Source organism: Haliotis rubra, unplaced genomic scaffold (assembly GCF_003918875.1).
Source record: "Haliotis rubra isolate DU_JTF1 unplaced genomic scaffold, ASM391887v1 Scf999, whole genome shotgun sequence".
Lineage (NCBI taxonomy): Eukaryota > Metazoa > Mollusca > Gastropoda > Lepetellida > Haliotidae > Haliotis > Haliotis rubra.
The window spans coordinates 258,316-273,047 of NW_025767744.1; the positions used below are offsets into that span (position 1 = coordinate 258,316).

A 14,732-nucleotide genomic window follows, 5' to 3' on the forward strand; every position below is an offset into this window, starting at 1 on the left:
CCGCGATGCTAGAAGTACCATCCTTCAAGATGGAGACACTCGCGCCGGTGATCTCATCTGTTCAGCCCGGCGATTGGCTCACGCCAATCGACCTAAAGGATGCGTGATTCAGATGTGCCCATACATCCATCGTTCAAGCAGTACCTTCGGTTCTCTTACGACGGATGTATTACCAATTCAGGGTGCTCCCCTTCGGCATATCGACTGCCCCAACGGTGTTCACCAAGCTCATGTTCACCAAGCTACCCTCGCCGCCAAGTAAGGAAGGCGTTGTTACCCTTACCTCGACGACTGGTTGCTCGGAGCACTAACACAGCCAGCGAAGTCCAGATGCTACTCACACAGTGATAGACATTCTAATTCGCCTGGGGTGGATCATCAACCTCAAGAAATCCGACCTGGTACCCACCCAGGACTCGGTTTTTCTTGGGGTGCGATTCCAAACAAACAAGGATCTCGCTTCCTTGTCGCCCCGACCGATCACCAGAGTTCGGGAGAAGCTTTGGCTCGGCTGTGGACTCACACGGAGGATCTGGAGCGCAGTCTCACAGTCCCCGAGTGGTTGACACCTCACCTTCAGTGGTGGACAACTGTCGGGAATCTCACCAGGGGGTTCCCCTTGGAAATCCCGACGCCAGCTCTCACAGTTCAGACCGATGCGTCCCTCACGGGCTGGGGGGGTGTTCTGGGCAGTCTGTCGGCGTCCGGACTCTGGTCCGAAGCCAAAGCCCACCTTCACATCAACATGTTGGAACTGAGAGCTGGTTGGTTTTCGAGTGCTTCAGAGAGCATGTCCGTGGCCATGTAGTCCGTCTTCAGTTCGACAACCAGACGGCCATGTCGTACATCCTGAAGCGGGGCGGCACGGTGTCCCGAGCGCTCCTCCTCTGGTGCGACCAGTACGATTGTCAGGTACTCCCTGTTTATCTCCCGGGGCTGGAGAACGTGCGAGCAGACACGCCTTCGCCGATCCTGGCCCCAAGACGCAGTGGATGCTCGACAGGCAGATTTTCAGAGTAATCTCCCAGTTGTAACGGTCGCTCCAGGTGGATCTGTTTGCGTCCGGCGGGACGAATCAGACACCCGTGTTCTGCTCTCGAATACCGGACCCAGGGGCGTTGGCTGCCGACGCCTTCCTGCTGGATTGGACGGGCAAAGTGCTCTGGGCGTTCCCGCCGTTACCACTCATTCCCTGTGTCCTTTCACAGCTGTCCACCCAGCCAGCTCGGCTGCTTGTGCTACTGGCACCGCTTTGGCCATCACAGAGCTGGTTTCCGGTAATTCTCAGGTTTCTGGCTCAGCCTCCTGTTCTATTACCTTAACAACCGGACATTCTCACTCAGAACGGAGCTGCCCACCCAAATCCACGGATTCAGTGGGTGGCTTGGCCTCTGTCAGGTCTAACCTCGAGGCACGCTGAATTCCTGCAGCAGTTGCAGACACAATTCTGGCTTCGGTATGGATTCACAAACGCTCAGTATGAGGATAGGTGGTCCGCTATGGCAGCCATGCTCAGATAGGGGATTGCAGATCCCTTTTCTCGCGGATTTAGTCCGAGTATTGGAGTTTTTGCAAGCTCGCTTGGAAGAAGGCCTGGCGGCTTCGACCACCGCAGGGCTACTCCACCGCTATTTCCACTTTTCACACCCCTGTCGATGGTGCTCTTCTGGGGCAGCACCTCTCGCATTAACGCTTTCGCTGGCGCTGAACGGGTTCGACCTGCTCTCAGGCTTAACCAGTCCACCTTTGGGATTTGTCAATTGTGCTCGATTGGCTGTCGGTCCTACTTTCTCACACGCACGGCTATTTCCATTCAGTTGTTAACTTGGAAGGCTGTTTTTCTGGTGGCGGTAACATCTGGACGTAGGGTCGGCGATTTACATGCTATGTCGTCCGACCCGGCGCTGACTGTGTTTCACACTGATCGTGTCAGTATTCGCCTCCCGGATACTTACCGCCCGAAGGTCGATCACGCCTTTCCATGTGACAGCTCCTATCGAACTTCCCACTCTTACCCAGCCTTCCACATCGGGACCTCTCTCCTACGAGCACTCACCCGTTGGATGTCCGTGAAGACGCTAAAGTCTTTGTCTCGCTGGCTCGCTTTCGCGGTATTTGTGCCGCTTATCAGGCTAAGGGCAAGCCTCCCCCTGAGGGGTTGAAGGCTCACTCGGTCAGGGCAGTAGCCGCATCAAAAGCTTTTGCATCGGCACTCCCCATTGAAGAGATCTGCTCTGCCGCTATTTGGAGCCGGCCAAGACGCTTATACGGCACTATCAGCTCGATACACATTCCCGTAATCGCGGCGAAGCTTTGGCCGTTTGTTCTCTCCAGTGGACAGTGTCCTGCCACCCTGACCAAGTGAGTCTTGGTTCATTGGTTTGTTTATTGACGCTGCTGTACAATAATGTGTATTATTGACTATCCGCTACTAGGAGCTAACTACCCCTTTCGATTCTCTCAGGAGTTATTAAGTCGATTGAGCGGTTTTGACATTCCCACGGTGCTCACTAATCGACACGTGGTGGGTGGGGTTTTGTTGACATTCGCATTCATGTGCATTGACTATGCTAAACGTATGGAGGTCGCTCTTTTGTGCACAATTCGCCCCTGTCAGTTCCCTCCCATAATGCCTCTGTGAAGGAAGCCAACTGGGACAAGTGACAGGTGAGTGTGATGGCGCTCTGTTCAATTTTTTTTCCATGATAATGATCGCTATTTGTGTGTGCTTGGACAGAATTCCTCCTCCTGGCCTCCTCCGGTCTTTGGGAGTCTGTGTTTATGCATACTAGTAATATGTACCCCAAGGACGATCTCTATGAAGAAGAATTAACCAAACCTGAAGAGGTTTTAAATTCTTCAAGAGAGTCGCCCTTAGGGTAGTGGGCCTCCCGGCCTCCCCGCAATTCTGTTCACTGATATATTCAGCAGAAGGAATGATGATACGGGCCTAGGAGCTTACCCAGTTGGTGCGCATGCGTAACGGGAGGTAACTCCGTAGGTGGGGGCCGTATAATAAATAAAGGAGTTTATTTATTGTACAATCTTTTTATTCAAAAACATTGATACAACTGTCACAGGACATTTTCAGCTTGGAAAATGCATAATATGTACCCCAAGGACGACTCTCTTCGAAGAATTGAAAACCTCTTCAGGTTTGGTTAAATTTCTTTCAAGTGAGGTGAATGAGTATTTCACTGTTTTGCAAACAGATGCGTCTGTTTCCGGATGTGAATACTTGCATTATATCACATATATATTCTGTGTTTTAGAGAGAATTTTTCCCGACTGCTTGATGACAAGACATTTAAGGAGGAAATAATAGCATTCAGTATCGACCCTGGCAACACGCAGATCAAAGCGGATCACAGACAGAACCTCCTGCCAGTACTCATGGGGTAAGGAGGTTGTACATGTAGGGACTTGTTGGACTGTGTATTGCTGGACACTATGCATCACCTGACATTGTAGTGTGGAATATTAGGAAGCCAGGAGCCTACATAACTAGAGGCACATAGAACATTGATTAGACAAACTTCATGGATTCTTTGTATTTTGTGAGTGCGACATTTCGGTACAGATACTTGTACCATTGTCAAGCAAGAATGACGGTACAAGAGTCTGTACCGAAAAGTCGCATTCATGAAATATAAAGTAATTATGTATGAAGGTTGTCTATGTTGTACTTCTCAACTTCTACAATGCAACTCAAAGAAGTCACTATTCATAAGCCGTCTAAGTAAACTTAGGCTCAGTATTATTCGTTACACTGTTATACTGAGTCTAACAAACCCGATTAACGAATAATACTGAGCCTAAGTTTACTTAGACTGTACTCATAAGTTACACAACCCTCATATTTGCTGTAGAGCTTTGAAATTAATTTATAATGTCATGAGTAGAGTACAGTACTGTTAGATTTCATAATAACTTTTGCAATGTTTTGAAATTTTTATCACCCTATGCCCTGTCTAGTTTCCTTTGTAGTTTGATGGCCAGGAGGAATGTGACAGTTTTAATGTCATCGGTTGCAGGGTTCTGTATGGGCGAATGCAGAGTCGTATTGGCAAGGAGACGGCAGGGAAAGCCAAGAGTAATGTCCGACGTGCTGTTGTGTTCCGCTTCCTGGCTGGGTGCAGCACAGCAGAACTCAAGGTTTTCCTTGATCTCGTGTTCCAGCCCTTGCTCAACTTTGTACAAGGTAAATCATAGGCAGTCGCATTAATCTGAAATCGGTTATCATCATATGATGTTCTGTGAATACGGAAACTGATGCATCACCAGACTGATGTGAGAGCTTTCCCCTTATTTAAAATGCATCTTGAATTTGAAAAATTAATAAGAAAACAATAACACCATGAAATTCATGATATAAAATGGGATGACAGCCGTTTGTTCCATGATGTTGTTTGCCTTCTTAATATACATCTTCAGTTGCTGGCGATCTATAGCCCATTTTTACATTGTATTGTCCCAAAATAGTTTTCTACTTTTAAAGATATATGCAAGCTAGTTTTAACTCATTTTGTGATAATCTAGTAATTTTACTGTCCTTCGTTGACAGGGTTTTATATATTATATGTATGTATTATGAATTTAGAACTAGTTTTAGTCTGGATATACTTCACATTTCCTATGAATGCTCTCACTTTCATGAAAGCAGTAGAACATTCCAAATAAGGCATGTGCATATGAAGTATGTTTGCCACCATCGAAGATTGTACAGTTTCCAAGTATTTTTACACGAGTTGGCAGAATCCTTTGAGTCGTTCATGTGGCACTTTCTATGTTAAATCAGCATTCATTATGTATAAGACTTAGTGATTCCTCTCCCAGTAGTTATACAGAGACAACGTCTGCATTTGACAGATGACACTAATTACAAAGTCTTGATTCACTGCGTAGCCTGTTGAGATCAAGGACAGAGGGTGGGAAATGTGTGGTCATAATGGCCACCGTGTTTGTCCAGTGCTTCTGGAGACTATGCTCCATGAATTCCTAGTCTAAATATATGTAAGCATATTGGTTTGTGTTGTTAATGGAACTGGAATATTATCTGCAGTGCAATTTGGGTCTTCAATAGCTGATAGACTGATATACTGTATACTGATTTAGCAGAAACAAAATGGTTTGGGATATCATAGATATACTACCCATCAAAAGTTTAGACTCACTTAAAGCACTCACTATATGTTATGTATATAAATATGAGATTACATCGAAGATGAATTTCTCCACTAACTTGGGGGAATCAACTGCAACCTTATGCAGATGAATTGCGTGAGGATCAATCATCAAATTGCTGAAAAACAGGTGCAAATATTGTGCATGTGAACAGCTGCGTTTTGGTGTAAAGTTTTCTTAAGAATTCAGGGGTGGTGGGGTAGCCTAGTGGTTAAGGTATTCGCTCGTCATGCTGAAGACCCGGGTTTGATTCCCCACATGGGTACAATGTGTTAAGCCCATTTCTGGTGTTGTCCGCCGTGAAACCAAACTCACTCACTCACTCACTCTTAAGAATTCACCAATTTTCACTGAGTTTCATCATTTATTGAATTCATGACAATAATCTTTTCAACGTTACAAATTTGTTTTACAATACTTCAGTTCATGTGTAAATATTACGTTTAGACAGTATGGAATATTTTGCAAACTCTAGTTTAAAACAGTTGACTGGAGAAAGTGGTTACATTTACACTAGTGAGTCTAAACTTTTGATGGGTAGTATATGTCCAGTTTTCTTGACATACATGACAAGTAACATCTTCTTTCAATATTTGAAACTAATTTTCCATTTCTTTGACACACTTTTCTCTGTCTTTTGGTTAATTAATAAACTTTTTGACAAATATTTGAAACATATATATAATTCCTTTTGTAGTAGTTCTTACTTATTATGTTCCATTTAACAAACTTTCTCTTTGTGTTTTACAGATGACCCTGTTGCCATGGTAATGAAGGTATCTGAGACTATAGATATAGAGAACGTATTTCCCCTGAGGAGAATGAGAGGGTGAGTGATTAGACTCATATCATTCAGTCAGGTTCTGTCTCTTGTCGTTGACTGCCTGTGGTCACGTATTCACTGGCCCAATTTGCCTGGTTTAGTTGTCTTCAATACATCAGTGCCATTTTAAAGAAGAAGTTTCACATATTGGCAAAATAGGCACAAGAAACAAACTTCTCCATCAGTGCTTTGTTACCGCCAGGAGACTTAAGTTTCAGCTGTATTGCCAACAATAGGCATAAGAAACAAACTAGCTCTGAAGATAAGCATGTCTTTGTTACCGACATTGATACTACAAGCATACTGCTGGCAGTGCGTGTTTTGTCTTCAAATGTGAAACTTGATTATACATATATGACACCACTTATCATATTAGGAGTTCAGAAGGTGAATATATAGTTCAGAAGGTGAATGCATGACAAGATAGCATATTGTAGAATATGGCTTATCATATTAGGAGTTCAGAATTGGACAGCCAGCTTATCATATTAGGAGTTCAGAAGGTGAATATATGACAGCCCAGCTTATCATATTAGGAGTAGAAGTTGAATATATGACAGCCCAGCTTATCATATTAGGAGTTCAGAAGTTGAATATATGACAGCCAGCTTATCATATTAGAGTTCAAGAATGAATATATGACAGCCCAGCTTATCATATTAGGAGTTCAGAAGGTGAATATATGACAGCCCAGCTTATCATATTAGGAGTTCAGAAGGTGAATATATGACAGCCCAGCTTATCATATTAGGAGTTCAGAAGGTGAATATATGACAGCCCAGCTAATCATATTAGGAGTTCAGAAGTTGAATATATGCATATTTTAAAGTATTTTTCCTTATCCTGACTCATGCTTATTGCTTGTCTTCTTCTTCTTGCTAACCTAGTGGAACACTTGTATCTCCCAATTGAAGTTCCCTTCAATAAAAATCACTCATTAGTACCCACCACGAAGTTACCTCCCTTCCACAAGCTGAACGAGGGGCACCACCTGAACCCATGTGCCTCACTCTCCTTCTTCTTCACCAGTGAGCAAGACGGAGAGCACCTGTGTCTCCCTGCACACTATATCCTTTATTTATATTTAGTTTGTTACCTCTTATATTCATCTATAGAGGTGTAACTAGTATCATTATTCAACATGCATTGATAATTATTCGTGTTTCTGCTGCTTGATTCACGGTTCGCCGTGGTTTACTCAGCAGTTTCATGCTAATAAAAATCTGCACTGTTTGTAAATTACGCTACTCTGCTACCGATCCACATTTAAAATGCCCTAGTTGCATTACTCCATGTTCTATTGTTTCTCGCTGTAAATTATGTATTAATTTTACCAATTTCTGCCTTTGATAAATATTTATGTTCCGCTTTGAGACGGAAGGCAGATAAATCTCGAAACAATCTTCAGTCATGGCTAATAGATCGAGTCAGATATATCCTGAGTTACCTTCGGGATAAGCGTGGGACGCAGTCCGCTATATCCTAGAAGTTTACCTGCTTCCCAGGACGCTCCTTCATCACAGTCTAAAACTAGAAGAGCTTCCACGCCATCTCAACGCATTCGAACCCCCAGGTCTACAGCCTCGCCAAAGGGAAATCCAATGAAGGCTACCAAAACCCCCAAAAAAAAAAACTTTGCTTCTGATATTCAGAATTATGTTTATATGATGATGACATTTCGATTATCATTCCAGATGTATGTCATAAGAAGTGACCAGTATCGCTACCGCCACTTCAGCGCAGATCAACATGCAATCAGAGATGCCTACGCTGACGCCGGAGATTATAACTGAGGGTCCCGGCCACTATCACAGAGAGGACACCCTCAACGCCAGCGCAGACCATCCCAGACGACCTGGTCAACCAAATCATGAGGCTGATGGAAGACCGTTACATGCTTACAGAGGCCTCAGAGCCACGGGCCTCAGAGCCCACCCCATACTAAGTCATACAGGGCCTTAGAGCCCGCCTTTGGCTTCGCTGTAGGGCCTTTGAGCCCACAGACGCCCGCTCCGCAAGGGCAACCCAGCCCGTAGCTTAACACTTCGCTAAGGAAGTCCCAGGTCAGCCTCCGCCAAGGAGCTAGGGACCTCACTAGTTGCGAGGGACATCGCTGGAGAAGGAGCGCCACGAGCCTACACCCTGTAGAACACAGAGGTCGCTCGCTGAAGCAAGCCATATATTGAGTTGCGCGGAGCGCCGCCGAGCCCACACCCTGTAGAACACAGAGGTCGCTCGCGAAGCAAGCGCCATATATAGAGTTGCGGAGCGCCACGAGCCCACACCCTGTAGAACACAGAGGTCGCTCGCTCAAGCAAGCAAGCCATATATTGATCGGACTCTAGACACTTCGCTAAGGAAGTCCCAGGTCAGCCCGCCGGAAGGAGCTAGAGCCTCACCAGTTGAGAGGGACATCGCTGAGAGGAGAGAAGGAGCGCCACGAGCCCACACCCTGTAGAACACAGAGGTCGCTCATGGGCAAGCGCCATATATTGATCGGACTCTGACTCGACACTTTCAAGGAAGGTCGCTAAGGCTAAGTGGCTCCAAGTCTATTTCACCCAGAAGATCTAGAAGCGCTATCGAGATCTTCGCTAAGTCCCGGCGTCACGAGGAAGTCTCCTCCAAGGTCTCCATATACTAGCCACTGGCCATATATAGCCACTCGCCAGTCCGCTCAAGACATCGCATGAGTTGTCTATCAACTGTAAGCCATATGCCGCCTACAAGCCTACGCTAAGACAATTGCACAGGCTATTTACAACACAGAACGCCGCTGTATTAATTTATCAACAGATGAAGAGCCTAATTAAGGATCTTCGCCGACTACCTACTACGATACGATTATCTACATGCGACCATTACGCAGATCTGCAGACAATTCAATAACTAAATTGAACAGCAGCCTTGTTACAACGAAGTAAAACTCATAATCGCCAATGATTTCCTGAGAAGAAATATGTACAACAAGTTCAGCTTTAACAGTCTACAAGCTGACAACTTGCAAGGTTTATTGAACCTTATATAAGGAAGTCGGAATTATCTTCAAGACTGAAGTTACTTTCACGACAGCCTGGAAAATAACCTACCCAGCATTAATATTACAGAGCGAGGTATTTCGCTACCGAGGTTTCGCTGCTTACCATCAACCCTCAAACACGCGGGTCACTCGGGTAACTTCAGGAAGCTACGGTGAAGACCGACGATTGTTCTAATATCAACGACGGCACTATATTATACAAGGTTCCTTTTCCTGCTACACCGGTGACATCACAGCGCGGGTACTTTACAGAATCAAAATGCCTTGTTCTGATTGGACCGAGATGGACAACGCCCCTACGCAGAGGTCGATCATAGTTCACAGTTCAACACATAGGTTGCAAGTGACAACAATATATCAGTGAACGAAAGCAAGCCTCCTTACAGTCCAGCTAATCTGAACCTTCATGATTGGGCTGCCTTCTTGAGGTTAGAGACCTCCCCTGTCAAGTAAGGACGAGGCACGCAGTCAGGCGATTTTTACATAAAGTTCAACGATGGCAGTCACCCCTGGTTGTGCACCTACATCGCCAAGCACTTCGCAAGAGCTTAATTTACCTCGACGACGGGATACAAATGGATCCAAATCCATAGCGCCTCAGACTACAGTTGAATTCATCATCAAGCTACTAACACAACTAGATGGTTAGTAAACCTACTTAAGTTGGACCTAGAACCTTCGCAAGATCTGCTAATTCTAGGTTTTGATTTGTAACGGCGCAGAATCGTATAATTGTACCGAGAACCATGGATCAAGATCCAACAGTCATTTCCATTAAGCCTTACTATCTCCGCTACCACTACGACAGTGACAGAGTCTGTTGGGGTTACGACTTCAGCTCAGCTCAAGACATGACAGGCAGAGGCAGACTACAATTACATCCGCTACAAGTCATCATCAATTCAAGATCTAGACGAATCTCTACCGCTCAATTCACCGGGTTCAGGTCAAACCTCATCTACTATGGTGGACCAAGAGATCAATGTTTGAATAGGCGCCTCGCTAATAGAGCTGGAATCGATAACACTTTCAGATGTGTCACTATAGGTTGGGGAGCCCATCTTGCCAACAGGACGGCATCAGGGCTATGAGCAATCAAGAGAACAAATTACACATAAATCTGCTAGAGATGCAAGCAGTAATAAACGCCTTTAATGCACTGGAGCAACTTACTACAGTATACCCAGTGGATGATTCACACAGTCAATTCGACAGTGGCGCTTTTATGTGAACAAACTAAGCTCAACCAGGTCCCCGAACATATCGACTCTGTTTTCAATTGTTCGATTTAATCGACAATCTCAACATACATGTCAGAGCATATCACATTCCAGGAGCAAAGAATGTGATAGCAGACGCTCTCTCTCGGCCACACATACCATCGCCGACAGAATGAATGCTCCATACAGAGATATTCACTCAAATTATCAAGGAAATAGGAACTACACTAATAGACCTATTTACCACTCGATTCAACAAACAACTGACAACATTCAGATCGCCAGTTCCAGACCCACTAGCATTGGCAACAGACGCACTAAGCATATCGTGGAAGGACTCAACGCGCAGACGCTTTTCCGCCACCAGCGTTAATCTCACAAGTTTACTCAAAATCAGTCAAAAGCAGAGCCTCCATCTGAATTTGGTCACGGCCTACTGACCAGCGAGAACGTGGTTTCCAACTCTTATTCAAGAAATCGGACAACCAATACTACATCTTACAGAGTGCTCGAATCTGTTAATACATCCGCGACACCAAACAAGCGCGACGGAAAGCCAGATATATTCCAACTTCACGTATGGATTGTATCATATGCGGTCTGAATAACAAGTTATTCAGCCAGAGCGCAAAGCAGTCTAGCTTGCCCCTGGGCGTGAACTCAACTGGCAACTTATAATGATGACAAATGGCACAGTTTGTCAATTATGCTGCAAAGGAAGGATTTACAGCTAGATATGCTACTCATCCTCAAGTGGCGGACTACTTATGTTATCTACGTCAGACTAAGATTTTATAAGGCTCAACTTGTCCACCTATCTTGCAGCAATAGCTCTATCATAACTGAGAACGGGCGCCAAGTTAATCTAACCCAGTTACTCGCGCTTTGCTACGAAGCCTCGATTGAGGATTAAAACGGAAGTTTCACGCCTCCAACTTGGGATCTGAATATAGTGCTCCAACACCTCACAAGTGAGGTTTATGAACACGCTTTGATGATATACTTGGACCCATGATACGATGAATCTATCACGATGGCCAGTAAGAGCACTGAAAATATATCTCCACCGAGCCAAACAGGAGGGAAAATGCAAGAGATTTATTTCTCTATCAAGCTACGCAGACGGAAGTCTCAATGCACTACTATCTCCCTTTGGATCAGAACTGTCATACCACGCGGCCTACAAGACTGCAGGATCGACCCTCCATGAGCTTCTAATCCTCATGATATTAGAGCTAACATCTACATTGCTCTACACAAATGCTATTGAAATAATGGAGGGTTATTTCTGAGATCCGATATGGTGTTTGCCAACCACTATCTGAGAGATATCACCACCGAGGACGCCTCAGGTATCCACCAATTCGGGTCCCATGGTCCTCAGACAACAGTTGACAGTTCTCGAGAAGATAAGTCAATCTTACAGATTTTACTTATCTTATAACAGTACTAAATAGCTACATGCTATATATATTTTGCTTAAGTTCTTTTATTATCTTAAGCTCAGTACTATGGTTATTATATCATACAATATATAAGCTAACAACTCTACGGAGTTTGTTATTATATATTTAGCTTAAGTTAATCATATCTTAAGCTCAGTACTATGGTTACATTATAAATGTATTAGCTAACAAACTCTACAGAGTTTTTTGCTATTATATATGTAGCTTAAGTTCATTATATATTAAACACAGTACTATACTCATATCATAAAAATATATTAGCTAACAAACTCTACGGAGTTTTTGCTATTATATATGTAGCTTAAGTTTATTCATATCTTAAGCTCAGTACTATGTTTATATCATATAAGTATATTAGCTAACAAACTCTAAAGAGTTTTTTTGCTATTATATATTTAGCTTAAGTTTCATCATATCTTAAGCATTATGGTTACATTATAACATGTATTAGCTAACAAACTCTACGGAGTTTTTGCTATTATATATGTAGCTTAAGTTTATTCATATCTTAAAGCTCAGTACTATGTTTATATCATATAAGTATATTAGCTAACAAACTCTAAAGAGTTTTTGCTATTATATAGTTACCTTAAGTTTCATCATATCTTAAGCATTATGGTTACATTGTAAAATATATTAGCTAACAAACTCTACGAAGTTTTGCTATTATATATATAGCTTCAGTTTATTCATATCTTAAGCTTAGTACTATGTTTACTTCATAAAAAAAGTATATTAGCTGATAAACTCTAAGGAGTTTTTGCTATTATATATTTAGCTTAAGTTTAATCATATCTTAAGCTCAGTACTATGTTTATATCATAAAAGTATTTTAGCTAACAAACTCTAAGGAGTTTATGCTATCATATTAACAAGCTTAAGTCTATTAGTCTTAAGCATTGTATTAATATTATATATACTTTTATCATAATAAGTAAATTGTAATAACCTTTATATGGCAGCTGATAAGTTACAGCAGGAATTCTTCAGTTCAGTGCCTTTATGAAGTTCCCATAGGGTTATTACAATCATCTCAGTTCAAATCACTAATTAGTAAAATCCAAAGTATATATAATCCCACCTCCTATCCGTAGGGATTCTACAAGCAATAAGCATGAGTCAGGATAAGGAAAAATATGAAATTTTTAGAGTAAAATTAATATTTTATACTTATCCTGACTCATGAGGTAAGCCCTCCCGCCCTCCCCCACTTAACACTTTGGATTTCCCTGAAAATTCAAATGTTGGGCCTCAGTATATGAGGAGAGAGTGAGGCACATGGGTTCGGGTGGCTCTCGCTCCCGCTTGTGGAAGGGAGGTAACTCGTGGTGGGTACTAATGAGTGATTTTTTATTGAAGGGAACTTCAATTGGGAGATACAAGTGTTCCACTAGGTTCGCAAGAAGAAGAAGACAAGCAATAAGCATGAGTCAGGATAAGTATAAAATATTAATTTTACTCTAAAAATTTCATTTTAAAACCAACTATTACTTTCCGTGGTAACCTTCACATATTTTCAATGTTTTCTACGCGGTTTATATGCTGCTGGCGCTGTTAGCTACATGCTTGCGTGTTTGCTTTCAGGCCTTTTCATCCTGTTCGGTCTGTGGACAGAGAGAAATTCCACGGGCCGACAGGCATGAGCTATCGCGCGCTGCCTGTCTTGAGAAGACGGGCCACGCACGCTGAGTCCTGCCCTATTTGTCTGGCCTTTTCCCCGGCCCAGAAGAGGCGGGCGGCCGATACGTTGTTTTATCGTGAGATGCGGAGGTAGTGGGAGGGGACCTGACGAGGAGGTCCCCGCCTAAAACAAAACGTCACGGCCAAAAAGGGAAAAAAATCCCGAGGCCCTTCCCCTCTCCTACCACCGAAAGTGGTTTTGACATGTCGGTAATGGACTCTATGTTTCAGCAGCATATGGACTCTCGTGAAGTCCTTCGCTCGGGAGTCGGTTGGAGGTCTCCCGCAGGAGTTCCTCACCCACTCGGACGGGGCGGAGAGTCCGGGTGGGATCTCCGGGCTCGCTCGATCCCCTCAGCCTTGAGGGCGCCTGTAGATCCGCTGCCTCTGGCTTCGGATCCGGACGCCTCGCTGCTCCGGGAGAGGGAGGTGCTCCCAGTCCCCTCTCGGAGTTAGCGCAGGGACCGTTGAGTATTCCTGGTATTCGGTCCTGCGCACACCCGCCTCTTGAGATTGCGGAGGCACCAGTTCTGCCTGGCCTGCCTCCAGCGCCTGGGACCGGGGTCCACGACGCCGCCTGGCTGGGCTGACGTGGAGCCGCCTGTCTGTTCTTCCCTTCCTGTGGTTCCTAGCGCCAGGCAGTCCACCGGTCGGGTTAGGGTCCTCTTTACGGAGGAGACCCAGCCTCTGACCTGGGCTCGGGCGCCGAGGCAATGGAGCTTGGGGAGGTTGAGGAGCAGGACGGAGGCTTCCGCTTTGCTTCGCCTTGGCGGGAGGTCCGCAGAGAATTGCCGAGGGCCTACCCCAGGCAGCGGTGCCTGCTGGTTGGGCGTGGACTCGACTGAGTTCCGCTTGCCAGGCGCAGGCGCTTGCCCCTAGGCAACCCTCGCAGACGAGGCACCGCGATTCTGCCTTCGTTGGTCTCGGACGGGTCGATCCCCTCTGTCTGGTGCCCGAGTGCACGGCTTGACTTACCGGATCTCGCGGCGGGCGCTTACCAGCTTGGGGAGGATTCCCTGTTCGTTGTGCCAATTGTAGACCTAATGTGTGTTCACTTCGCCGCCCTGGGGAGGCTCGGCTTCCTCCCGAGCAGCCCGCTGCTCGGCAAGGCGCCTGACTCCACCTTTGCCTCGGCGCCTCGCGCGGCACGCTGCACCGGACTCCACGAGGAGGTCCACCGGAACGCGATGCAGCAGGTGCGGTGGTGGTGGTCCATGAGGCCTACTCTCCCGGTTCAGAGGTCGGCCTGGAGGCGGAGGGGCATGCTGGCGACGTGTCGCCGCATGTCGTCGGCTGCTCCGCCAGCTGGAAGTGCAGGC

General features: G+C 45.2%; 1 protein-coding gene across 1 annotated transcript in view; it reads left to right on the top strand.

The window, feature by feature from the left end:
- LOC124265848 (small subunit processome component 20 homolog) overlaps positions 1-14,732 on the top strand; it is a 132,286-nt gene that overhangs the window by 59,263 nt on the left and 58,291 nt on the right. Inside the window, 5 exon segments of the mRNA XM_046700690.1 lie at positions 3,273-3,398; positions 4,035-4,201; positions 5,935-6,016; positions 13,963-14,067; positions 14,273-14,609. Of these exon segments, the coding sequence (XP_046556646.1) occupies positions 3,273-3,398; positions 4,035-4,201; positions 5,935-6,016; positions 13,963-14,067; positions 14,273-14,609 (817 nt within the window).